Source organism: Pinus tabuliformis, chromosome 5_1 (assembly GCF_031772625.1).
Source record: "Pinus tabuliformis cultivar Carrire ecotype Pingquan chromosome 5_1, CPIR1, whole genome shotgun sequence".
Taxonomy (NCBI): Eukaryota; Viridiplantae; Streptophyta; class Pinopsida; order Pinales; family Pinaceae; genus Pinus; species Pinus tabuliformis.
Window position 1 is genome coordinate 554613730 of NC_142305.1, and position 27974 is coordinate 554641703.

Below are 27974 nucleotides of genomic sequence, written 5' to 3' on the forward strand. Positions count from 1 at the left end.
TCTTCTAAACAACAAATTGAAAGTAAACTCTTTTTCAAACCTAGAACATAGAGTATATTGTTGAGGTGTAGCTTTGCTCCATTTTCCAGCTTCAATGATGTAGATCCAAGGCCCTTCACTGCATAACTGTTGTTGTCTCCTAGCTCCACTACATGAGATGATGGTTCCTTTGATAGAATATGAATCTGTCCACTTTCTCCCGTCCTTTTTCTTAATGCTCCACTATCAATGATCCATGTGTTGTCGTCATCAAGAGTACCTGTAAGTGTAGCCAAGAATCCCGCACTCTTGATTGTCCTAAATAGATCGTAGATGATCCTTCCAATCCAGCTTCCTGCAATTATCACGATATTGATTCCCATCTTCAAGTAACTTGCCATAGAGGGAGTAACCTTTTCTTCCAAAACTGCTTTTCCTTTCTTCAAGTAATTACCAACAAAGTGATCTTCAACCTTCTTTGACCATAGCTCCGATACCATGTTGAAAAATCAATACTAGTAGGATTTAGGGTTTGATTCCTCTTTCTTGATAATTACTTGTGAATTATGTTGGCCTCTTTTACTTCTTAATTAGTTTATCTTTCATCAAGCAATTACCAAATTATATGTGTTTGAAGTGTTGGCTCGAAAGAGTCATCAGGGGGAAAATACCTTGGGTTTAGGCGTAGAGGGCCAACAATGGTCCGTTGTAGTCTAGGACAACGCCGACATTTTCACCTCACCCAAAAGGGCAAGGAGTCTCACCCGAGGCGTGCCGCGACCGAAAGGGAGAAAGGTTCAGTGTGGAGTTGAGGAAGCATTAACCGGTTTCATTCGATCACAGATATATATTCATTATGCATAAAATAGAGATAACAACATAATAGAGATAATACTAGAACTACTGATTACATGCATTTGATGGGACATTCAAAATTTTTAGAGATTCATCCCATAGAAGGGGCCCGTATACATCATAATTCGCAACCAGTCTAGCCGTTCTTTCTATTAACTTAACAGTAAACATTACAACATAACTTCGGCATTCGCCGCAAACAACTACAAGGAATACCCGGCTCAGATCCACGGGTTCGGTTCAGCTTCAAGGCCCAAGCCTCCCAGACTCCTGCACTCTGCTATCCATCTACCGCAACTGGATGTCCTCCCGCCTGCTCCCACAACCTTGCCGACTATCTCATCAACCAACCAATCAACCCTTCTCCTTTTTTGGCCCTTTCCTTTTATATTCTTTTCTGCTGCCTGGACTGCCAGTTCCTGCTCGACTGCTCTTCCCCCCCGGCTGCTCTTGCACCTTCCCGCCCCCTTGGCTGCCTTTGCCTTCCGCTACCACCTTGCTGCAACTCTTCTGCAACTGCCTGTTCCGCCAGCCAACCGTTGCTGCCACTCGTTTCCTTCTCATCCTTCGGTCAGTGAAAATTGGTCAAAACCTTTTCAAAATTAAACAAAGGCCCCAACATGAAGATCACAAGAACAAGAGATACAAGATGTAGGCGCACAGCCAGGGCAAAACCTCTATAAGGGGAAAACCCAGTTAAGAACCTTTCCTTCAGTAGATTCAATTAAAGATGCGACACTCCCAAACTTCTTAGACCTAGACAGAGACCTTCTCCAACCACTAAGTCAACCCTTCCTTGCAACAAATGATCTTCACAAAATACTCCAAGTGACAACTCCCCAACAACAACTTCAGTTTAGAATTTCGGGCCCTCTGTAGCAGAACTTCGACCCCAACAACTACCCAGAAATTTCGCACGTGTGAGAGATAGATAGCCCAAAAACTTCGATTTAGGTCTTCCCAGTAACTTCGTCCTCTTCTAGCTACTTCACACTCTTTTTCTACTTCTCTTGCTTGAAGATCGAACTTGTTGAGTGAATGCTCTCCAGATGAAGTTGAGTTGTTCACTATATAGGCTTCTTGTGAGGTCGAATTGCCCTAACTCAAGCCGAATTGATGAGGGCAAGGCCGAGTTGGTGTGGAGGTGACAAATGACCATTTTGATTCAAAAATAAATCTTTTTACATGATACAAAAGCCCAAGAAGGATCTAATAAAAATGATATTGACTCTAATGGCTCAAAATAAAACCTAGAAGCCTTCAATGGAGGCTTTGACCTAGAAAACATTGACCCAAGCATGAAACCCATGCTTTGATTAGTCATTTTCTTTAATAATAAATTTTCTTTTTCACAAGTACAATTATGAAGACCGAAGCTAGTTACATTCTTCAACACTTTGTAGCTAGAGAAATAGTCTCTCTAACTCATGTCATGTGACATGACGCTTCGTTGTCAATATACCAGACTCCTGTGGTGTTCGAGCTAGATAGGCAATCTATAAGAGCGAACTCATCTTCAAGTCTTGAAGATAGTTCATCAATATCTGCTAAAGCTGTTGTCTGCTGCTTCTTCTTATCACCCTTCTTTCTGTTCGGACATTGACTGACATAGTGTCCATGTTGACCACAACCAAAACACTTGATTTTACTCGAGCCTTTATTTTTCTTCTCTCCCTTGGAGTTAGACCCTTTTCTTGGGCCTTGGCTTTTTCCTTTCCTGTAAGAGCAACATTCTCGTCATCCTCATGCTTATGGCTTTTACTACTGCAACAACTGACAAGGCTCAACCTAAGCTCTTCTTGAGTGAAATCGCTTCATAGATGATTCTAGTCAGGGAGGTCTTGTCGTCCATTAATCACTTGGACAAACACGTTCGACTACTTTGAGAACCCATTTAAAGCTGTTCTAACGAGGTCATCATCATCTATTTTCTCTCTGACAACTGCTAACTCATCTTTAACTAGTCCGATCCCGGTGAGATAATTGACAACGCCTTCTCCCTTGTTCTGTCTAGTGTTTCTTAGCTTCTCCTTGAGGATCAATTTCCTGTTCACAGTAGCATTTTGGAATAACTTCAAGATGGCATCCCACATCTTCTTACACGTATCCAATTCTGCAATATGGGGAACGATATGATCTTTAACCCCGTCTTGGATAATACGCCTAACTTTGGCATCCTCCTTGTGGTAGGTCGTTAATTGCGTCAGATCTGTTGGTATGGAAACAACAGATGTTGTGTACTTCTTCAGTCCATGCTCCTCCAACAATAAAAGAACTATGTATTTCCAGATACCAAAGTTTGTTGCACCATCAAGTTTGTCTTGGTCTCTAACTAGCTAAAGCCATTTCTGAAACCCTCAAACAATAAAGCCCAATAAATCTGAATAGGTCTGAAGAGAATCGATCTGTGTGAAAACCTTTGATTTCACCTTTCAAACCCTCACGCAAAGATCAAATAAAACCCTAGCGCTGTAGTTGCTCTGATGCCATGTGATTTTTTTTGGTTACCTAGAAGGTGCTATTAACCTAGTTTATTATTTCTATTACTTATACACAACACGTTTCAATCTTCAGTTGAAACTTGAAAGTAATAAATTATAACATGAACAACAACATTCGCCAAATTAAAATTGCAGTGGAAAATGCGAGAAACCAATCACACAATTAACACAAGTATTTTTGATCAAATGCCCTTGAAAAAACCCCAATGTGGGGAAAACCAATTTTCAGTCTGAGGGTTTTATTGTTATTTTCAGCAAAAAACGCTATTGAGAAAATACAATAACTTCTTGCCTCTCACTAGCAAAGCTTTGACAAAATAATTGATCACCACCTTTACTATTCAATCGACTAGGGAAATAACCCTTTGGCCCCTTTCTTGCAATGCGCACTGCCTCCAGTAACTCGCACTGGCACTCTAGCAATTAGCACTGGCTCTCTGGAAAACTCACATTGCTCACACGTGTAGCCTTCTGAAGCTTGATCTGACTTCTTGGAAACTTGATCTGTCTTTTGGGCAATTCACGTTGCCTCGTGTAGAACTTGCACATCTTCCGACAAACTTGCACTTGCTCCAGGAAATTAACTCAGCCCTCTCTGCATAAAATAAACTAATAGCAAGACCTCCTTCTGAAACTTAGAAGTTATAGGTCTTTCAGATGAAGAATAACTTTGGAAAATGTCTTCCCAACCGTTGCTACTAAAACTCTCCTGGTGTCTTGCTGAAAACTCACCCAACTTGAATGATGTCTGTGATCTGATCTGTTTCCAATGCCGGCCATCAATCTCCCTTTATAATCTCTCATTCACTGATGAATGGGCACAATTTGAATTTAGAAGTTAACTTGATCCAATCGATTGCTAAGATCAAGTTAGAAACTTTCTACAAGCTTCTAGAGGTAAATCAATCTTATCTCAAGTAATGCCAATTAGTTATCCATTTTTCCTAAGTTTAGACTTAGGAAATATTTAAAAATCACTAATAAGCATAATTAAGATATTTTCCCTAGGTGAAACTTACGAAAAATTGCATGGGCTTGGAGATAATTAATTCCTATGTGTTCCTAGCCTCAATGACACCTCTCAAGACTAGAACACCTGTTCGAGCTACAATATTTAACAAATGTCTGTGTGAATTTTCTTTCTGAATATCTGGTGCCCTAGGGTTCCATCATTCTTTCTGGCGATTAGTGCATCAAGGAAGGGAATGCTCGTATTTTCTTCGATTTCCGTAGTCCATATTAATGTCTTAAGAGATTTTGTTTAGGTAGATGAATTATTTTTGCAACTCTTCTTCTCCATGTGGCCATTTCACGTTTGTATCATGCATGTATCTCTTCCATCTAGCAGGTTTGAGAGTATGAGAGTCTAAGGAAAAACACAATAATCATGATTCACAAATAATCTATCACCATTATATTCCTCATTATATATGTACAATTCAGAAGATATAGAACTAAGTCCTAAGATATGTGATTTAAGATTATGTCAAATGACAGATAAGCATCACTGCTTAAGGCATTGCCCCACTCAGCTTGCATCCAGCTACTGCATGAAGGAATGAGAACCAACTCAATGTTGCTATGTGAATTATAATCATTTGCATTCTCCAGAGTACTCAATGGCACACCAACTGACCTGTGTTGTGCCTTATCACGCCCCTGCTTATCTACTCATGTATTAGTTTCACGTTCGTTTTATTTTTTTATTTTCTATCCTTGAAATAACTTTGGTCAAAAGGGAGCATGGGAGCATCTTATTTTTTGCAAGGAATGTTACCTACTGCATCCCTGCAAAAGGCTATGTGGCAAACATCCCCATTAGATTACTCACATCCCGGGGGTATGTGGATTGCATCCCTGTGTAACTCTGGGTTTAAGTTGTTGATTTTTAGTACTTTATGTTGGGCATTCCTCTCTGTCTTTCTATGTCATATAGATAGAATTATTTTCTTATATTTAATGGATTTTCTATGACACCATATGAAGGTTTCTTATTCTTATTTGTGGTTATATTATCCAGATTATTGGAGTTGAACCATTTGGGAGTAATATTCTGTCAGGGGGAAGTCCAGGTGAATGAATAGATTCTTTGCTTAATTGGTATTAAACTGAAGTATCATTTGTGCTAAAGTCAAGGTGCCCATCTTCTTTATTTTTTTCAAGTTGGCAGGCCCTCACAAAATTCAAGGCATTGGTGCAGGCTTTATTCCTAGCATTTTGGATGTCGAGATACTTGATGAGGTTCTACAGGTCAGCAATTTGTTCTTTATTAACTCAATAACATAAATCATGAATGTGTTGGGCGAAATGTTGAATACATATTGATTCTGCTGTCCTGCATGCTTTGTAGCTTAAAGGATTTTGCTTTCTCAAACAAAATGGACACTTGAATTATCACAATAAAGTTCAGGTGTAATATTGTTGTGTGAACAGCTAGAAACCTATTTAAGAGAGAGAATCTGTGTTTAAGATTCTTTATTTCTCAAATACTTGCTAGTTACTGCCAACTGATACATTCATGTTTATCATTACATATTTATTGCTGATCTTTTAATCAACATATAAATTTGTTCCTCTGCAGTATCAAAATCCTTCAATTACACAATTATAATATAACAACATATTGAAAGATGTATATGACTGGCTAAAATTCATCTAGAATAGTAAATAAATCAGCCAAGGAATAGTTTTAAGTGATCACAAGTGGAAATTATGTTCTTCAACCAGTGTTACTATCCATGTCTTCCTGTCAAGGAATTTGACCCTGTTGGCAGTTAAGACACCATAATGTGCAATTATGCTATGCGCTTTTTGTGCGCAAATTTTATAGGGCTGTAACATAAGCAGTGTGACATTTTTGTAGAAGAAAAAAAATGTGCCCTAGATGCATCGATGTCGTGGATAATAAAACCCCTAGATATGGGAAGAATTTAAGATGCCTAGTAGAGGTTGATGTAGAGGCATTGTTGTGGCAAAAAATACGATTGGTGTAATTGGGCAAGACTCAAAATTCTAGAAGAAAACAAAATATTTGAGAAGGTTAGCTTCTTAATTTTTCAATTTGTTTTGAAAGATTTTTGTTCATGAGTGTGAAAGTGTTGGTATTTAATGGTATAAATGAAAGAATTGCCCATAAGGTTATGGTCATTATGGTATGAAAACAATCTCCCAAAAGATTAAAACGCAGAGAGAGATAAAATTATATCAATTTATATTAATATCCATTGGAGATCAAACTAGGTCAAAGGGACTAGAGATGACATCAATCATGGAAAACCCTTACAAAAACAGGGGTTATAAGAGGTCCCCTTTGACGAGAACTTAAATGAAATGAAAAGTGAAGACATCAATGCTAGAAAATGAAACCACATAACGTGGGCATACAAGTAGGTTATCTCGAGAAGGAAAACCCAATAAAATGGATGAAAACTGGTGAAGAAACAATGTCTAGACATAAGTGTAGATGCAACCATGAGAGGAGGGAATAAGACCTTTTCATCCTTTGAATCAATAATGGGGATGTCTATATCTAATGCCTAGTGGATAGGGTCTACCTATAAAATGGTTGAGAACTAGTGAAGAAACGAAGAAACAAAGTCTAGACATAACTGTAGATGCGACCATGAGAGGAGGGAATAAGACCTTTTCATCCTTTGAATCAATAATGGGGATGTCCATACCCATTTCCCAGTGAACAATATCTGCAAAAGAGTGGCTTGCATTGACAGGACCTTGGGGAGTGGTCTTGGGTGGCATCAACTTACTCCCCTTTAGGATAGAGGCAATCAAAGGACCACACTTAACATCCACAGACATTGAACTCCTGATAGAAGAGAAGAAACTAGTAATGTGCTGCTGAAGTTGGATGGCTTTCCTAGGTTGCTGTGATCCTCCCAGAAGTCCTCAGTCTGATATGACAAGGAGCCCTTGTGATGGTGTGTTGGAGAACAAAGCTAGATGGTCATACGAGTATACCATGTGTTGATGGGATGCTTTGCCCCCTAGTCGACAGTTCCATTTCCTGTAACAAATATCATTAGAAAGATATCACAATTCCCTTGAATTTGTCTTTTTACTGCACAACTATATTCTTAAGGTGTATATGATTTTTTGAGTGTTCCAATTTAAAAAATGTGGAGGATGGCATGAGCTTGTCAGAAGGGTATGCCATATGTTGTCGGTTCACATTATCTTATTCCCTATCCAATGAGTTATGCCATTCTGATTTAACTATTTACCCTTTATCTGTCTTTGCTTGAGCTGTTTTTGTCAGGGAATAGAAAAGGAAGTGGTATCAATATATGCGTTATCTCTGTGCATGACTTAGTCCCTATCCTGACTGTTTGCTAATGAGATTATCCTTTCCTGGATTAAAGGGCCACGACTCATGGAATAATATGGGGTTCCTCTTTTGTGCTTTGATTTCTTAAGTTTCAAGGTTAACCTTCAGCCTGGATATTGTTTCTATTTTGTCACTCAAACTAGATGCTCTACTTGCTGTCGTCAGAAATTGCTATCATCTTTAAGGATTCTTACCAAGATTACTGAGGTCAAAGATATTCTGTGGAGGAACGGTTTGTGGATGGTGTATGATGAAGAGATAAATTATTCTTTTGTTGAATACACAAGCAAGTGCCTTGGGAATAAATCAGTGGTTACGGCTGTCTGCACCTCGAAGATCTCTGAATAGCTTGAATAACAACTTATCCTTGTTTGCATGTGTGCATAACTATGATGATTCTGTGACTTGTAATTATAATGAGGTTGTATAGGTTTATATTTCTTTTAAAGATATAATCATTATAGAAAGGTGTTTTGAATTCATGCAATCTGATTGCTGTGGTCAATAATGCAGGTTTCAAGTGATGAAGCTGTGGAAATGGCGAAGAAGTTAGCACTCAAAGAAGGTTTGCTGGTACGAATAATGAACTTCTTCCTTGCAAGAGGGATTCTTGAAGTTTGTTCAGCTTATTTTCAAGTGCTGTGTAGTAGGTTTTTCATTCTTGTACATTATAAGTTTGGTGAATTTATAGTATTGAACCTTTGGTGATCTGATGGTATTCCATCAATACTGCAGGAGGAGGTATTGTTGTTTTCGATGGTCAAAAGTTAACTGTTATATTGAGTCGTCTCTTTATCTAGATGAGCTATAATAGAGACTGAATACTTATGTAGTATTTCAAAGAGTTAGTTTCAGTCTTGCTCTAAGTTCTAAACCATCGTATTTCCTGTCTTTCAAATCTTTGACTTGTTTTGTTTATGCACTTGTCCTTTTCTCCATACAACCGCGGTTTGTTACGGACCAGCTTACCATAACATTCGTTAACATTTCTTTGACTTAACCAACTCTGAAATGCATACGGAGTAGCACTATGAGGTGGATATGAGAGACTGTATTCTTCTAATTCAAGCATTTGGTTGATATATCTTTGTTTATGCTGTCCTCTATTATGAATGTCTGTATATTTGCAGTTTTTTTTCTTTAGATCTATTATAAGGTAGTCAAGTCATTTAAATTCCATTATCTTGTCTTTATTTCTCTATATGGCCCTTGACCGTATTCTTGGTCTTCATCCAAATTCCATTATCTTGTCTTTGTTTCTCTATATGGCCCTTGACCGTATTCTTGGTCTTCATTCAAATTCCATTATCTTGTCTTTGTTTCTCTACATGGCCCTTGACTGTATTCTTGGTCTCTTCATTTTGAGATATTAGATGTTTCACCTGCAATCTTATCAACAACTTTATACACATAACTGGTAGATTTTTTATAGCCGTCTGAATAGACAGTTTTCTGGATTGAAAACTAGTAACTTGTTAAATGCTGTTACTACCAAATCGGAATTGGAAATCTTGTCAACTTCTAAATTAAAAAATAACGTGATAAGAGACCAGCATTGAAAATTGCTATGATGTGAGAGGTGGGTTTTCCAACAGTATGATTTAAACCTATAGGTAGTAGAAGGTTCCTCCTTTAAGGTGGGTGGCATCCATGTGTCGACTGCCTTGACTTTTTATGTTTTTACATCAAGTATATTTCTGCTTCCATCACCAAAACAAGAACCTAGTTGTCAATATATTTGCTGGTTGCTTAGGAAAAGGTATATTTTCCCCACTGTTTTGAGTATGCATATTACTTAAGGAAATTCTTGTCAACTTCTTAAATAAAAGAAACATGATAAGAGACCACCATTGAAAATGGCCATGTTGCGAGCAGTGGGTTTCCTAACAGTAGGGTTTAAGCTTAAAGGCATTAGAAGATTCCTCCTTTAAGGAAGGGGGCAATATCCATGTGTCCATTCTTTTGACTTTTTATGTTGTTACATCAAGTATATTTGTGGTTTCATCACCAAGAGGAGAACGTGGTTGTCAATATATTTGATTGATGCTAAAAAAAGTATATTTTCCCCACTATTTTGGATATGCATGTTATCTTACATTGTTGAGGAGATACCGTTGCTGGCTGTCATCTGAAGGCTGCACATAAAATAAATTTACTTAAAGCATGTGATGGATATTCTCAAGGCATTTGAAATCTTTATTTATAAAATCTTCTTTGTCAAATCCAATCATGATGTTCTTGAATTGTAACTCATTCTTCTCAACAGACGACTTTCTGTTTTACCCTTTCATACTTTAGTCAAAATCCTTTATCCTTTTTGAACCCTTTGAATATTTGAAAGCTTTGCCTTCTTTCGTTGTTCAAACTTTGTGTTTCAAGCTGATTCCCATAGTGGACCTATTACCACAAAATCTAGCAAGCCTAGTGCAAAGCCTCACTCGGCAACCTAGGTCTTAAGGCAACAAAGAGATCAGCCTCCATTGTCACCTCAATGGCTTTTCTCTAGCTATTGAGTGGTGGATGTTATCCCCACAAGGAAGGCTTCCTTATTGAAATCACCAAATAAAATCTTCAACAAACAAAGGATCAAGGGTGATATAAAGTCTAATGGATATGGAGGAAGCCATTGGCAGGGCCTTGATGGTCAAGAATAAGAGATACAAACAATCAAGCAAACTTTCCATCAATTCCAATGGACAAGAAGAGGGCTGCTATAAACTAGGATTTTTAAGATATGCAAGTTTACAACATGCAAAAGCATATAGCCGCCAAGAAATAGCCTCAAGGAATAGATTCAACAAGTATAAAAGGCTATAAAGGGGCAGTCCAAGGGAAAAGGAAACTAAGCTGCATAAAACAACAAAACAACAAACTAAGCTTAGATGTCAATCCTAATTTAGGGATAAATAAGTAATAAATACTATATTTTTCCTTTTTAATTTATTTAATCCAACTTTTATCAATGGAATAATGACTTATAGCTGCAAATTCACCATGACATCCAAGGTTAAACCAATCCCTGACCCTAGCTACCAAGAATTGAAGAAAAAAGTAAGAAATTTAAGGATGGTCACCACAAGATGGTCACCAAAACTAGACTAGTGCCTTTTCTTAATTGGGCAATGGAGTCAATTAGGGCAAGGTCTATGATAGAGGACCTTGGATGAAGAGGGTGGAAGAGTAAATTTCTTCTGTTGGAAATCCTAACGACTTCTCTAAATGGGAGATTTAAGGTCAAAAGATGCATGAACAAAGTTCCTTTGATGGATTCTTGCAAAACAAATATTACATATCACAAATGTCATATTTTTGGCACTGTTGCCTCAAAATCTAGCAAGCCTTGTAAGAAGCCTCATAAGACATGGACTAGACCTAGGGACAACACTAAGGTGGAGACCTAATGTCACCACAACACACCACCTCTTGCTCTTTAGTGCAGTTTCAGAAGGGAGGCTTCTCAATGTTAGTTACCTAATAGGTGTTCTAAGGCTATGGTTCAAAGGTGACGGATGGGATGAGCTCAAGAAGGGCACTCAGAATAAGAACAACGCACAACCCAATGAGACAAAGAATAACATGCTCTTCAAGAGACCTACCAAAGGTACTTATAGCTTATGGTTTGAGGAATAGGCATTAAATGTGGCTCACAAAGGTGTATAAGACCAAGAAAAGGCTAATGTAAAATAGATATGATCAACAAAAGGAGTCATAAGCCTTCAACAAGAACTGAGTTGAAGCCTTGGTGCTAGGTTAGGGCTTTCCTAGGCTTGTGATGTTAGCCTTGTTGCTGCACAAACAAGCAGGCCTTGTTGAGAGGCCAAAGCTAGAGGGCACAACAACACCTTGGGATAGAGGCCCACTATTAGCACAGCCTAAGTCCCCTTCTCTTCATAGATTTTCACCACCGGGAGGAGTCTCAGTATTCCTCAATTGTGATAGATATGTCTAGGATAGGCTTGAAGTGAGGCAAGGTGGCTCATTCAATGGAAAGGTTCAATAAATGTGTGAGCTTTGGGAGAAGCTAGGAAGACTTTCCAAGAAAAAACACTTGAAAAAGATCCTACACTTGCCCTAGGGTTGAGATATATGATTTCATCCAAGGTCAAGGTAGGCAAGAGAAAAGGCTATGAAGTGTTAGTCTTTGTAGCACCAGAGGTGTTCTAGTCTCGAAACTCTGTGGAGAGGCTAAAACACAAGAGTTCTCCATAACCCATAAATCGTTTATGGAAATTCCACTTCGAAGTGTCTCAATTAGATTGTAACCTATTTTTAAATATATCCCAAGTCTAAACTTAGGAAAATGGATTAATTAATCGATATTAATTGAGAAAGGTGTGAATCATCTAGAAACTCACACAGATTGATCTAGATATGATCTCAACCATTCATTATGTTTTACTCTTCACCTTTGGAGTCCCAACTAGAGATTATAAGAGGAGGTCGATGGGTAGATGGAGGGCTTTATAGACATATATATATTTGACACATGCTCAAGAAGAGCTCTTCATACATGACATTGACTCTTTGACTGTAATGATAAATCCTAAGGCTCTCAATGGGAGCCACTAACAAATAAAAACCCTTGCTCATGAAACCCATGAAGCAAAGCATTCCAAAAATAATTTTATTTTCTTCTTTTCATCATTTACAAAGATCATAATTACATGTCATTATGAAGATTGAACCTAGTTACACTTTACAACACTCCCTCTTAACTAGGGAGGTATTCATAATGGTACTTGGTCATTCTCAATCTGAAGAACTTATCATAAGAAGAATCGGATTGGTAACCCATCTGTCTAGTATCATATCAATCAACATTGTCACATAGCAAGGCCTTGACTAACAACTCTATCCACATGATCAGAGCACAATGCTAGCGAGACCAATGATTCATAGACACCATAATCATTGTCTCTCAAGGTACATACTCCACTCGGGTGTTCACAGAGTATGACCTACTTTGGACTATTCTTATCTTGGATAGCCAATCCTCAAAGAATATCGGTCCACGACTACTCTTATCTTGGATGCCCTATCTCATCCTCAAAGAGTATCGGATGCTAGATGATTACCCAATCCTCCATTCTGTCTTCCCAGGTGAAGACCAAAATGATGTGTCTATCTCTCCCTCTCAATTAGGGAGGACATATCAATTCCAATAACGGAATGTACTCATTCCTACGGAAGGAATGTACCTAAGCTCCCTCTTGGCTTAGGAATTTCCAGGTTTCTTCCAAGTAAGAAACTTGTTTTCAGGCTCCCTCTTAATTAGGGACCTACAACAACTCCTCAACCAGCTGCTTGAAGAGCTCCTTCCTTCGATGTCATGAATTTCCTTGTCAAGGAGTCTTCATACTTTGTGGCTTCCTCATAGGGCACAGAGTCCAAACCATCCATCACTTTCATCCATGGGTTAGTCATGTCATTATTCCTTTCATTAGAAAGTGATCTATTAGTCTTCATCTGGTCTTGCTTTGTGTCATGCTGCCTTCTTCATGCCATATTTTTCCGAAGGATCTTACATCCTTCTATATGGACCTCTTGGAAGTCATCCACAGTTCTTCCCTTTGGCAGTCCTGCATAAGCTCATCCATATATTTGTTCAAAAATAAAAAATGAACACTTAAATCAAAATTACCTTTGTGATGATCTTTTATAATGACATCTTCCAGTTTGCATCAGCATCCTGCATACATGTTGACATATCTTCCAAAGATATCCATTGTCAAGGGTCTCCATCTTATCAAGACTTCCACCAGAGTCTTCATATCTTTTCGGGGGATTTCCTAGTCAAATCTTTTTGGTCTTCTGAATGTTGATTGCCTTTACATGGTTGCATATCTCACGATCTCTTCCTTCCTTTCTTCACACATTTTATTCCATTCCCAGGAGATTCCAATCAAAATTATTCAATTGTAGTCAACCACCTCATACTTCATATGAGGACATATTATGTTGATTTCATCTAGTGTGACCCATGCCTTCCGGCATCTTTTTATAGGAGGTGATTCTAGGCTTCTCTCAGCAACTTCCTTGATTGAAACGATCTTCAACCCCTTTTTCTGCTACATCTCTTATGTCATCACACCATCATCCCATGAATTCCACAAGTTGGAGTTCTTGATGAAACATTTGCTTCTTCTCTAGATCGGTGAACCCTTCGATGAGGATTCCATCAGAGAATCTTGAGGATCTTTTATATTTCTATCCAGCAGATGTTTCCTTTTGACTTGATGTATGATGAGACTTGTCCTAGATGACTTCTTCCTTTTCAATGAGGTTCCCAAGAGCTATAACCTTCATAGTTGTCTGCGAAAGATTTTGTTCCAGCTATCCTTCATGTTTTCCCTATGGTGATATCACGAGATCTCGCTTCTAATGATTTTCCTCTTCCAGATTTCTCCACTTCTTCGGTGAAGTGGATTTCTTCTATATCTTCCTTGTTATTGCCCGTTTTTTGTACTTTAGACAATCTTTCCTATAATTCTCATAGCATTGAATCTTAGCTATGTTCTTTTTTTTTTTTGACAAATGTCTGAATACTTTATGCCCTCAACCTATCTTCTTCTATCTTGCATAGAAACCATAAGTTGTTGAATGGGATAACCTTCTTATCCTCATAGACATTTGTTACTTTGTTCTTCATTTAATGCAATTAGAACAATGATGATTATCTCCTTATCATCTCTCTCAGATCTTGTAGTTGAGATCTTATGAAGATATCCCTTCATCCTTTGATACCTTCAATTTTGTGTAGATCAAATCTACATGATGTGACCTTCTTTATCTCATCTTTAGAGAGGATAGTTCTAGCAGTTAAAAATATATCTCTTTGATGTCTCCAATACTGCTATATGAGGGGACCTTTCATAAGAATCCCTTTCCATGTATTCAGAGGAGACCTTCTCAATGATATATTCAATGACTTCACTTTCTTCTCCTTTTCCACGCAAGGAATTTCTATGACCCAACTAGCTTATAGATCTCCTTGCAAAACAAAGTCATTTTACCAAATTTGAATATAGAATGAAAGATACTTACTTGACAAGTGAAGATGAAATCTTCAACTTGATCTCTTTGATGGTGGGTGAGGAAGATGTATTAGTGCTCCTTTTGGATGATCTTCTTCCAAATGAAAAGCCCTTCTTCAATAAAGGAGATTGCTCCTTTTATGATGTCAATGCCTTTAGATCTAGCTTCCTTTGTTGATGGTGATTGATGAGGATGTTTTGATGCTTCCTCGGATGATCTTCTTCAAGGATAAGGAGGGGATCCTTGCTGCAATGATAGGGAGCTTGCCTTATAGCTTTTGAAAATGATGATAATGCCTTCTTGCCTTCAAGATACTTCAACTTCTTTGGTAGTGAATGAGTGTAGATCAAAAATGCTTCTAGGATCTCCAAGATGATGTGATCTTAGTCCTAGAAATGCTTCTCTATACTATGGGCTGCCTTGCTTTGTAGATCTCTTCATCTTGATGAGGGTCTTTGTGGTCTTTTGCTAAAGATTATAGGATCCAACACTCTTGCTGGTGTAGACTTCTAGTTGCCTTGATTTGTAGATCTATTCGCCTTGAGTAGAAATAAGGCTTTGGCCTTGATTATTTGATGATCCCAAGACTTCTTTTGAAGTAGACTTCCTCCTTTGATCTAGGGTTTGATTCTTCAATGTAGATCCTTCACTTTGCTTTGATGCCTTCCTTGAAACTCGATCCTTGAGTGTCTCTTTGATTAGATGCCCTTCCTTAACTGTCACCTTAGCTCTGAAACCATGTTGAGAAATCTAAGGCATCGTCAATTAGGTGATTTCTCTTGATTAGTAACTGCTTGTGAGTATCTTTTGCTTCATTAAATTCGGATCTTTACTTTGCTTAAGTTATTAGTGTTCTTCTTCATCAAACAACTATTAATGCATGAACATAAATAGACAAGAGACACAGGATGCAGGCTATTAGCCAGGGCCAAAACCTCTCACTCTTTGAGAGGAAAACCTGCACAAATTATTCTTATAGAGATTCCAATTGACGAATACCAAGACCAAGACCCTTGACCTATTAGCCACTCCAAGATCAAGACACAAGTCCTCTTCCACCTTATCGATTACTCTCTCTCGGTTTCTTCTACTTTAGATCTTGCATCATATGAGATCACTGAGGTCACTGTAACACTCCTCTTCAATAGAACCGAATCCTTATGTCTGAGATAGTGCCAAGACCTTCTTCAATACAATATCACCAAGGCCTAGTCACGTACTAGTTATCTTCTTCCTGAGAGGCACCGAATGCTCCTTTGCTGTGAGATATACTGAAACATTGTGGTATACTACTGAACTATAGGTCCTTCATGATACAAAACTGTGACTATTTCAAAGACACCGAACTGTGGTCTGTACAGAGACCATTCTCTCCCTCGCTGTCACTGTGATCTGAACTTAAGAGGGATCTAAATTCCCTTGACAATGGATAGCTATAGAAAGAACCTCATTGGTCCTTCTTCATTCGAGTTTCTTCTGTGATTGCATATGAACTTATTACTGCCTCTGTTTTTCCAAAAATCTCAGACGTTTGAACTTCTGAACTGTGCCTTCTGCGATGACCCTAGCCATGTATATATAGTAGTTTGACTATATAATAAGCCGACATGTTCATTTGAATAGGCATGTCTTTATTTGGAGAGCCGACATGAATTCTTCACTTCCTTTGTAGGCCGACTTCAAGAGAGGGACTTGTGCTTGTCGTTGGAGGGCTTTATATATATATATGTATTTGACACATGCTCAAGAAGAGCTGTTCATACATGACATTGACTCTTTGACGCTAATGATAAGTCCTAAGGCTCTCAATGGGAGCCACTAACAAATAAGGTCTCTTGCTCATGAAACCCATGAAGCAAGGCATTACAAAAATATTTTTTTTCTTCTTTTCATCATTTACAAAGATCATAATTACATGTCATTATGAATACTGAATGTAGTTACACTTTACAACATCCAGTTTATCTTCCACAAAATTTAATTTGGTGAAAAATTGCAGTTGTGAATTATTCGATGTTTTTGTGGGCAAATAAATTGTTAATTGACTTACAGTTAGAAGAATAATTTATAGTTGCTACAATAGTTGAAAATTTCACATGGTATCAAAGCGAATTTGATTAGACAGGAAGCTTAGAGGCGGAATGGAGAAATCGTCCAGATTTAGAGGGAGTTTGGTAGCTCGATTTCCAAATTTGGGCAGAAGTTAGCCAGGCAGTTCGAACTGTTGGGCAGAGGGTTCGATTTTTCTAGTGCGGGTGGCAGGAAAATTTTTCAGATCCCAGTAGTAGTTCCAGCAAGCAGTGGTGAAGTCGAGAAGCAATTCTGGTGAAGCAGATTAGTATTTTCGCTCAGCAGATTCCTTGTTTGGGCACAAATGGTTTTGTAGTAGTTTGCTAGAAAACAATCAATGCTAGGTGGAAGAGAAAGTGCGCACATAGAAGGAATTTCTCTCCGAGGTCTTCTAGTTCAGAAATCCAATATTTCTAGTTGCAGTAGGTAGATTTTCTCACTCCAAGAGGGACTGCGAATAACAGTGCTCGCAGCCAAGCAGGAAAGAGGAGATTCCTATTTAGTTTGAGTTTTGCAACTTTGGAGAGATGGTCATATGAGATTGCCAGAGGAGGCCGTACGAGTTAGCCAGAACACATATATGGACAATAGATTGACTTCTAGTTGGCAGAGACCAGTGCCAAAGGAAGTGCGATTTGCAAAGCAAGGAAAGGTCCTAGTAAGGGATAAGGCTCGAAAGGAGGTAGTGAGACACTAGATCCAGGAGGAGGAAGAGTATGAGACCCCACTGTGCTAGTTGGGCAAGGTCCAACCCAGTTGCAACAAGGAGATCAGTCATATCAGTTCCATATTGTTGCAGTGGGGCCATCACCCTCACTATAGGGGCCCACAATATCATAGTAGCAGGATTTAGTTTTAGCAGGCGCTGTCAATCATTTAGATGACAACTTCAGATCTAGTTGCAATCAGTACGCGTTAGACAGTTGCAGAGCTAGATGCAGTGACACAGGCAGTGCGAATTGCCTAGTTGCAGTATGCAGGTGAAGTTCCAACCAAAAGATTCCCAATGCAAAGCTATACAGTCCAGTTCCAGTGCGAGTTGCCAGGAGGTAGAAGAGAGATTTCCCATATGGAGATCGAGACTTTGAGGGAGTGTAGCTTCAGAGGGAGCAACCCTATGGAATCTAGGGCTTCAGGATCTGGGGAGATCAGAGTCATTATTGCAATATTTGCAACAACAGTACGAAAGCATCAACAGAGCAATAACAACAACAATATGAGTATATCAAATTTTTCCATGTATGTATCGATACCTCCAAGAGTGAGGTGGGGCGATATGGAGTTATAGTTCTAGAGCAACGCAAAGGTTGGGCAGGGTCCATTGAGGTGTCCTCCTCATGGATCATTACCTTGCTATGGGGGCCCACAGTATTCAGTAGCAGGATGGATTAGTGCCAATGATGTAGTCAGATACCCGAGTGACAGTTGTAGACTATTGGCAGTCAGGTGCTGAGGAGCACAGTGCAGTGTTGACAACAAAGTAGGAGGCTCAGTAGTAGAGTCAAGAAACATCGCATATTCTTCAGTGGACAGTGCAGGTGCTAGTAGCAGTTAGATGCTCAGGAGACAAATGCAACATGAGATACAATTATTTTAGTATTTAGGACGCTTCTCTGTTGTAGTTGTTGCAGTTGCAACAACAACAGATGAGAGGGATTTGTAGTGCAGATGCAGAGATGGGAACATTATAGCAGTGTCAGCAGCAACATAGATGCAACATCAAAGTTGCGCAGTGGTTGGTGGGCAGTGGCAGGCAGTCACAGTAGACAGACATTAGCAGTGTGACAGAGGTTGGTATAGAGACAAGGTGATGTAGCAGTGTTGAAACACTAGAACACCTTCCTCGCTAAGAGGGAGTGTTAGTTTTTGTAGCATCGAAGGTGTTCTAGTCTCGAAACTTTGTGGAGATGCTACAACATAGGAGTTCTCCATAACCCAGAAATAGTTTCTGGAAATTCCACCTTAAAGTGTCTCAATTAGATTATTAGTCTATTTTTAAATATTTCCCAAGTATAAACTTCGGAAAAGGGGTTAATTAATTAGTATTAATTGAGAAAGGTGTGAATCATCTAGAAACTCACACGGATTTATCCAGATATGATCTCAACCATTGATTATGTTTTAATTTTGGCTGTTTGAGTCCCAATTGAAGATTATAAGAGGAGGTCGATGGGTAGATGGAGAACATACACTTGACATCGATTTCCTTGGGCAGTTCGATTCTCCAAAGAGCAACAACAGTTGCCAGAAGAGTTCGAGCCAGAGAAGGGAAGCAAAGATAGAGGGGCATGGACAACGAGTTCGGAGGAAGATTTTCTTGATCTGATGAGTAGCTTGCAGAGAGGCATAATTAGCCATAGAGAGGCTAATGCAGGGGTTGCGCAAAAGCCTTTAGAGGGAAATTCGATTCAACTGGAGGAAGGGTCATTTTAGGTTCTAGTGGCTGGAAGAATTTACAGAGAGCCAAGCCAAAGGTTTCGAAACTAGCGACAGTCAGTCAGAAGCTGGATCGAGGCAATTCCAGGCCAACGAGTTTCATGCCTGCGCAAAGACAGTTGGAGAGCGATTTCGATTAGCTTGATTGAGCCAGGATTGCCTGTGGGGGTGAGGAAAATTCCTCACTAGATTTTTGCCAGTATTTTCCTCTATAGGATTGCCATATTTCAACATCCTGTTGTACTTAGAATTTCTCACTGCTGCAAAATAATTAAAACTGTTAGTAGCTGCACCAGTTTTACCGAGTTGGGTTTTTTTCAGGGACTTTTGTCCAAAAATAACTGTGTCAAATTTTTTGTGTGTGCGTGCTAGTGTTTTCTCAGTTTCCATTTTATCTTCCGCAAAATTTAATTTGGTGAAAAATTGCAGTTGTGAATTATTCGTTGTTTGTGTGGGCAAATAAACTGCTAATTAATTTATAGTTAGAAGAATAATTTCCAGTTGCTGCAATAGTTGAAAATTTCACTTGAATGATATACTTGAATAAGTACTAAAGCACAAGCATTCAAAGAATCCTCAAGTTGAAGGATTAGCACCTAGTGTTCCGTCTTGATGCGATGGTTAGGGCATCAAATTTTATGAAGAATTCACCATGAGAATTGCCTCAAAACTAGAGTAGAGCTAGAGGAAACAACAAGGTAAAAGGCTGTCCAAACAGTTTAGCAAAATCTCCTCTTTAATACAATTCACATCAAGCCCTAGGGAGGCCTCCTTATCCTTAAAGGGACAAGGAAAAGGAGCGAAGAGGTGAAGAGTGTAGAAATTTCTCATTTCCCACCCTGGTTTTCAATTTCTCCTTATTTCTCCCATATAGTTAAATGCCCTTTCCCATACCATACATTTAACAAGCTGGAAAAAATAAATTTGCTGAAAACACAAATTCTGGAAATTTTACAGAATGCTGGAAATTGCAGAAATAAAAATCAGCAGTAATAAACAGCCATTAAAACACATTTAAACACTGAGATTTTTGGTCAATGTGACCCTGGAAAAAACCCCTACAACTCTTGGGGAAAACCAGTTTGAGAGCTCTTCTTTATTTCCGGAAAATGCCTTTTTACAGTAAGAGAAATATTCAGCAAAAATCAGCAAGCAAACTTTTACAACTTATCTTAGCCTTGTTGAAACTCAGCCTTGCTGAAACTCCGCTGCTGAAACTCCGCTCTGCTGAAACTCCGCTGCTGAAACTCCGCAGCTCACTGTCCAGAAATCTCCCTTGCTCTCTTGCTCTCCTTCTCTCAATCTGCTCATGAAAGAATGAATGACCTTTTCCTCCTTTAATCTAACCCCAAGTGACTTTTGGGTGATCCAAGTGACTTTTGGGTGATCCCTAAATCCAATGGCTGAAATAGATTGAGATCTAAGGCTGAGATTAAATGCTCATTTGAACCTCACTTTTTATTTTTTAATTCACCCCACTTTAATAAAGACCCACTTAGTCATTTATTTCCAAAGTCACTTTTCCTTTCTAATTTTTCATTGACTTTATAAAAGTCACTTTAAAATTAGACTTAGTAACTTTATCACTTAAAGTCACTTTTAAATTAGATTTAATTTTATAAAATTATAAAGTCACTTTAGGAGAAAAATTAAATTCTTTTGGACATTTTTCCCTAGGCCAAAGATTAAAGCCTAAGGGAACCACCTGTCCTCCGGTACCAAATTTCAACAAAGAGAAGGATGATTCATTGAGTCAAAGGTAATCACCAAGGATTTAGGACCAGTGCCTAGATATTGGGAGAATTGGAGTCAAAATGATCTTGATTTGGGAATTTCGCTCTCCAAGGAGTCCTAGAAGTAGCTTTGCTAGCCCTAAGGGAGGCAACTACATAACTATTCTAGAAATTTATACTTCTTTGGCAATAATTAATGGAGTTTCAAGGATGCAATATGCAAAACAACCTTTAGGAACATTCATTCATTTATTAATAATGAATAACACATGCAAAATTTCAAATAAATTCAATGTTCTACCAAAATTTAATTAACAAGGCACATTAAAGACCATAAGACAAGATTCCATGCATTAGACATTCATTAGATCAGAAATATAACATTAAAGGAATTTACAAGACAATGAAGAGTTTATCCATCCACAAAAATCCCAAAAAAAGTTCCAAGAGAAATAACAAGGTTTTTTCAAACATCAAAATGCATTTAATTTGTCCAAATCACTCCACAAATTGCAAGCTGAAAATCTGTAATTTAACTCGCTGAAATCCAAGTGATGATGAGTTTCAAATGAGAGAGATGCTCTCTTATGTATACATGACTAATGATTTCAAATTTTTAAGAAGAAGCCCCTAAAGTATTAAATGAGGTAACAAACCCTTGGTTACAAGCCAACAAAGATAGCTTTAACATTAACTATTATTTTATTTCTCCTTTAGCCCATGTGAAGTGCTCTATAATGCTAGTGTTGAGGTCTTATGTGTTGAGGATGAGGGTAAGGGGCTCAAAAGTGATGAGTAAGAGGGGGATGCCCTATGAATGGTGCAAAACATATCCAAACCCCAATTTGGGCTATGTGGGCTCCAAATGGATCAAGATCAAGTCGATGCTCCATCAATGAGGGCTAGAAGATGACACATGCCCTCCATGTCTCCCGGTAAAGACAAAACCTCCTTTGGGCCCTGAATCAACTACCAAGTGTCGGGTGCAATGTGCAGCCGACTGAGTAACTTGGTCCAAGTGTGTCATCATCTATGTATAACTGGGGCACAAACAAGCAATGTGGTGGTGCTGAAGAAGCCCATGGTGTGGCAATTAATGCTTTGCATGGATGGAGGCCCATGGCTCTCAAGGCTCACCTTACAAGTGCCATTATGTCCCTCTAGAGGGCTTGGATCTTGTATAGGGAGGCCAAGTCCAAGATGAAAACTCACTTGCAATTTTGTATAAGATCCAATGCGTCTTCTCACCTTCTAGCACAATAATTCGTTAATGCAATTGAGTAAATAAGTTTGCTGGTCAGGGGCAAAAGTGGACACTTCATAGTGGCATGCCCTTCCAAATGGGCTTTGAACATGTGTCAGTGTTACCTTCCTTGACAAGAGAGGTTAATGGAGGACCCTATTAGGTGGTTTCAACCTCTAAGGGAATGAAAGGTCCATGGTACATCCATCAAATGGCAGGGGTCATGTGAAATAGTGATGGAACAAAGTGGGGTCAATAGGGGAGGCTCCAAGCCACATGCCATGGTACAAGGGCAACTATGATGAGGGAAGCCCATACCTTGGGTGTATGAATGTAGGAGGGAGCAATCATGGTACATGAGTTACCCCGACCTTTGTTTTTCCACCCTTCTTTATATGCCTTTTGCCTTTTATTGATTTTTCTTCATTTTTACTGCTCGGGGCTCAAGGGGATGAGAGCATGATGTGTAAGATGTAGCAGTGATTACCCCCTTAAGGTGGGGCAGTGCATCGCCACCATGGGTTAGGACAATCATGGGCTCCTTAATAATTAGAGGGTCACGCACAGGGGCCCTAGGAACCAGGGTGATGGCCATTAATGATAAGGGGTAGAGCTCATTTTTGGCTTTTTCTCAGGTGCTAAATTTTGTTGGCCCGACCATCTTTTGCATTTTGTGGTACATTTCCTGTTGTATGTGGCCATATTATGCTTTTATCTTTCTTTTTAGCCGCATCAACCTCCAATGTGTTGTTCTAGGCTCGACCCAAGGTGTGGACAAGGGGAGGGGGAGGCTAACACCTTGTGGACCCAATGGACAAATGTGGACCCAAATGGGGAGAATGTGAAAAGGGCTTGTAATGAGCGGAGGGAAGTGAGATATGTGGTTTCGTGATGCAGGATCACACAACTAAAATAAGGTTTTTCCATGTAGTGTCACTCCTAAAGCTAATGGTCCATAAAGGAGATCCCACTAGACTAGGATACAAGATTAACCCCTAAAGTTGAGGCAAGGAAACAAGAGTACAACCAAAGCCATTTCTTTCTGTCGAATCCCCCTACTAATCCATGCCCAAATGTGCCCAAGAAAAGCAAGCATAAACACTCAATTACATAATGAAAAATCATATCTTTAGGGTTGGATGGCGCACCTTCAATGTTTCAAACATACGATCATGACAGGTGAGCGATGGCACACGATGGCTGGCTCAGGTGGTGGAGAATAGTAGCACATCGAGCTATCAGTTGGCTGCAAGGGGTTGATGGCTGCCGACTGAAGAGAAATCTAGGAGAAAAATTCTCTTCTAGGGGTCACCCACAGGTGGTGGGTAACAATCCATAAGGAGGGCGATTCATATGTGGAAAAGGTTATATTTTGATGCAATGACACTTAGTCCATGTGAAATACCTCACAACAAGCCAACATCCTCTCCCTAGTTGAATTTGACCTTAAAACCCTAGCATATCTGCTTGCTTTAAAGGGCTGAAAATGAAGATAAGAGAGATTTTTAGAGCGGATTTTGGTATGTCTTAATCATCTATGTAGAAGCTAGTGCTTGTTCCTTGTGTGATGGAGTCTAAGGGAAACCTACTATAGAGATATCTAGCCCTAGAAGGGAGTAAGGGGAAGAAAAACCCTAGTTTTCAAAAGTGTAGTTACCACTTTATGAAGGGATAAAATGAAGAGGAGAACTCACTAGGAGGTCCTGAAGGGATGTCCAACATTTTTTAATTAAAGCATACATACTTCACCAATATTTTATATAAAGATGTTCAATTTAAAAAGAACATAGAAACCCTAGCAAACATTTTTGCATGCAATAACCATTAAAAGATATTCAACAATAAAGATACTCACATGATATGCATGAGCAAACCCATCATTATCCCAAAGTGATGTCTCCACAACAAGAGCTAGTTTCCAATAGAAAAATTATCAACAAATATAGCATGTCCATAAGAATACAAGGCTATAATGGCTAGGCAGAAATAGTCCACAAGTGATGATGAGAATGAGATATGAGGCGACGACTATTTATATGAGGTCTACCACACCTAATATTGGCTTAAGAAGCCATTAAACAAGTTTGACAATGAGTAGACATAAAATAATCTTGGGTTACAAGCCAACCCACTAGCTCAATGCAAAATTATGCCTGAAAAGACCCACATGTGTGAGCCGTAAGCCTCAAAATGCTGACGTCATGTCCTTCTTGGGCTCCAAATGTCATATCATGATGAGACAAAGGCTAAAAATGTGTCTATATCTCGGGATCATCCATCATTTGAGAAGTGTCCCTCAAAATCCACCTCAAAGCAACTTCAGGGGTCCCAAATCCGGCTTGGGTGTCACCATGTCATCTCCATGGGTCTCCAATGGTTAGCGGAAGGCCTCCTCTCTCTCGTGTTAAGGCTCCATTAGGTGCAACAAGCCCTACCTAGTCATCTCATGGAAGATTATCCTCATCTCGACTCTGAATCATGGCCTGTCTATCAAGTAGTGTCAAGGCTAGCCTGGGGGCATGCTGGGTCTAGTGGTGCAATCATTAAGAATCCTCTATGCTGGGTGAAAGAAGATCAACATCCAAGGTCTTGGGGGTGCTCTGGGACTTGCATCATCTGCTCAAGTCATCACAATGTCCAACGCTCTAATGCAAGTGGGCAATGCTGCATCTTTTGAGTCATCAACCTCTCTTAAAGCCATGGGTACTTGTGGAGTGGGTGCCCTCAGGGCCTAGGTTGCTACGGACCACTTGAAGAAGCCAACTTAAACTCTAGTGAAAGCAACCATTCATTAGAGACAAAGATCATATAAACATCTAAGTGGACCAAACTTGCATGTTAAGGACCTATTAATACTTCAAACTTCGATCACCTTTTGATATCTAACTAGACCAAGTCAAATAAAGGTGCTCCCTACCTTGATAGAGGTGGCTAATGGTCAACCCTATTAGGTGCTTCCAACCCCCAAGGAATGGTGGCATTTCCAAGGTCAACCTCTCAATCAAAAGGTGTTAGTGTAAATGAGTGGCAATGAAGGGGAAAGGCTTCATGGCCAAATGCCATGGTCAAGGGGACCAACTTATGGGGAGTCCACATCTTGAGTGTATAGACGTAAATGGAGGGAGAAATCGTGGAGGCATGAGTTACCTTGCTCAACCAACTTTTACCACCCCTATAGTGCTCCATTTTTTTATTTTTTATAATGCTTTGTATTTCAGTGCATAACTCAAGGATTAGAGCTTGCTCTTTATGATGTAACATTTAATTTTACCCCTTAAGATGAGACAATTTATTGCTCATTAGGGTTGGGACATGCAAGGGTTCCTTTTTGATGAGATGGAAGATCAAGTGCTCCAGAACCGTGTGATGGCTAATGAGGAGGGTAGAGCTCATGCTAGGCTTTTTCCCACACGATAATTTATGCTTCGACCATCTTTTCCATTTTGATTTTCTTTTTCTTTCATTGTGGCCATATTATGCTTTTCCATTCTTTTAGTTGCATCAACGCCAATGAGATAATGACAAGTTAGACCCAAAGAATGGAGGGGTTATAAGGGGTTTGTATTGTGAGATGGAAAGTGTTAAGTTTGGTGTAAGGGAAAGTGAACACGCATATCAATCTGGGTTTTCCAAGTGGTGCCCCTCTTATGACCCTAGGACCTCAAGGGAGTTCCCATTGGACTAGGGCTAAAGATTAACCTCCCTTGTATGGTGAGAGAACATTTATAGTTAAGATTGATCAATCTTCCAGATCACCCCTTTATCCATACTAAATGCCCAAAATAAACAAGTATAAGCACCCGATTGTTATGTGATCAAAGTACCTTTTGAATAGCAACCCACCTTCATCCAAGAGGAAACATCGGATGGTGAGAGGTATGTGGCTGATGTAGATGGTAGAGGCACATGACATATCATGATCAAGAAATGAATATCAGGGGTTGTTGGCTGGTTGGTTGTCAAATGTAGGAGAATTTTTTTCTCCTGTGGGGTTACCCTTTTAGTGGGTATCAGGCACTAGGCTTAGTGCACCTACACATGCATTAGATCTGGTAACAACTTCTAGTTAACTTTACACAACTAATGAACTGAAACACACTGATCTGCGTAACTAAAAACAAATTTTGCACAACAAAACTTATAAAACCAACAATTAGATGATGCTCGATAACACAAAAATTCAGCCCCAAAAACAAAATTCGTATTAGTCCTTCAACAAGAATGTAGGGATCTTGTATAAGTGAAAATGGCCTTTTTACAATGCTAAGTAAAATGCCAAATCACAAGGGAAAACATTCACGGAAAAACCCTTGCCCTTACTGTTGAAATCCTCCTCGGTCTCTGTGCCACAATCTGCGCACTATTGGCTACTCTTGTAATTGTCCAATCACTAGAGGTCAAGGGAAAACTGAGCCCTTCACTATGTAATATTCCTTGGGTAAAAGTGCCCTTAGGGTTGGTTAGGAAAGAGCACTTAACAAGTTTTGTCTTCCAACAATATGCTTCGATTGGACAATCAACGACACTATTGAAATGTAATGAAATAGAATAATCATGTATTCAACTATTTGTTCTCATGAACCAATTCAACGTAATAAGCACTTCAGATCCACAATCCTCCCAATATAATTGAAATACACGACAATGGCTATTACATCAATCAAACCCTACTCCCCTAATACCCTATTGTTGATTAGAGTAGAGAAGAAGTGTTCTACTTGTCTTAGTTCTAAAACTAGCAGAAGAACACAAAAGGCCACCACTTTAGCAAAATATTAGTTTATTTAACTATTTCCTGAATTTAGACTTAGGAAAAAGTAAAACTTCCTAAGTTAACTTATGATTTAATCTCAGTTGATGATAAGGAGATTAGGGTTGAGGTCGAAATTATAAGAGGACATTAGGGGAATTTTGAGGTCTAAAATGGGCCTTCTAAGAAAAATGTACAACCAAAATAAACTTTATAATAACCAATAGGATTCAAGATGATGGTGTCAACCATGGGGGATGATTCACCATTTTTGGAGTAAAAAAGTACAAAGATTAAAAAATAATAAAATAATAAAACTATTTTTTCAACTCATATTTTCAACTTATCTCCCCAAGGTTTTACCCAAATTTCGAGCGGGGGTACTCGTTAGATGCAAAATTTAATTCCTTATCCAAGGAGTACCCATGTTGAATATTTTTGATGGATCTTGCTACAGGAAAAATGAGAAATACATGAAAAACGTGATTGCAATCACATTTTTCCATGTATTTCTCATTTTTCCTGTAGCAGGGTCCATTGAAAGTATGCAACATGGATACTCCTTGGATGAGGAACCAAATTCTGCATCCAACAAGTGTTGCTGCTCAAAATTTGAGTAAACCCATAGGGAGATAAGTCGAAAATACGAGTTGAAAAATTAGTTTTTTCTTTTATCCCTCTAAAATTTGATGATGTAATCTAATCTTATTTTATTATTTCCAATATTATTTTATAACTTCCTTAGGAGGCCCATTTTAGACCTCAAAATTCCCCTAATGGATAGATCGTGTTGGTGGCAAGTTAATTGAGCACAAGTAGGGGTGAGAGAGCAACGAAGGAAGAGTGAGGGTTTTAGCAGATCGTAGAACTTAGCTTACATGCATAAGAAATTGAGTGAGGGTTGAGCCTTTACAGCCTAGTGCAGAGGTTTGTTCGCACGTGTGGATTGGATTGCTGGTTTGCATAGGAGTTTTGCAGATCCAGTGTGCAGGAAGGGAATTGATTTAACTGGAGAGTGGATGAGTATTTT

The 27974-nt window shown here is 39.0% G+C and overlaps 1 protein-coding gene across 15 annotated transcripts in view; it reads left to right on the top strand.

Moving 5' to 3' along the window:
- The window catches only part of LOC149166013 (cysteine synthase-like), a 284623-nt gene that overhangs the window by 80840 nt on the left and 175809 nt on the right, over positions 1-27974 (top strand). For 11 of the 15 annotated variants that reach the window (XR_016260806.1, XR_016260807.1, XR_016260808.1 and 8 more), the window contains exons 6-8: positions 5356-5407; positions 5506-5585; positions 8191-8250. Coding sequence is in view for 10 of the 15 variants with exons in the window: in XM_089432442.1 (XP_089288568.1) it covers positions 5356-5407; positions 5506-5585; positions 8191-8250 (192 nt within the window). In the remaining 5 variants the exon portion in view is untranslated. The remainder of the gene's footprint in view (positions 1-5355; positions 5408-5505; positions 5586-8190; positions 8251-27974) is intronic. The other 4 variants (XR_016260809.1, XM_089432440.1, XM_089432441.1 and 1 more) reach the window with 2 other exon arrangements.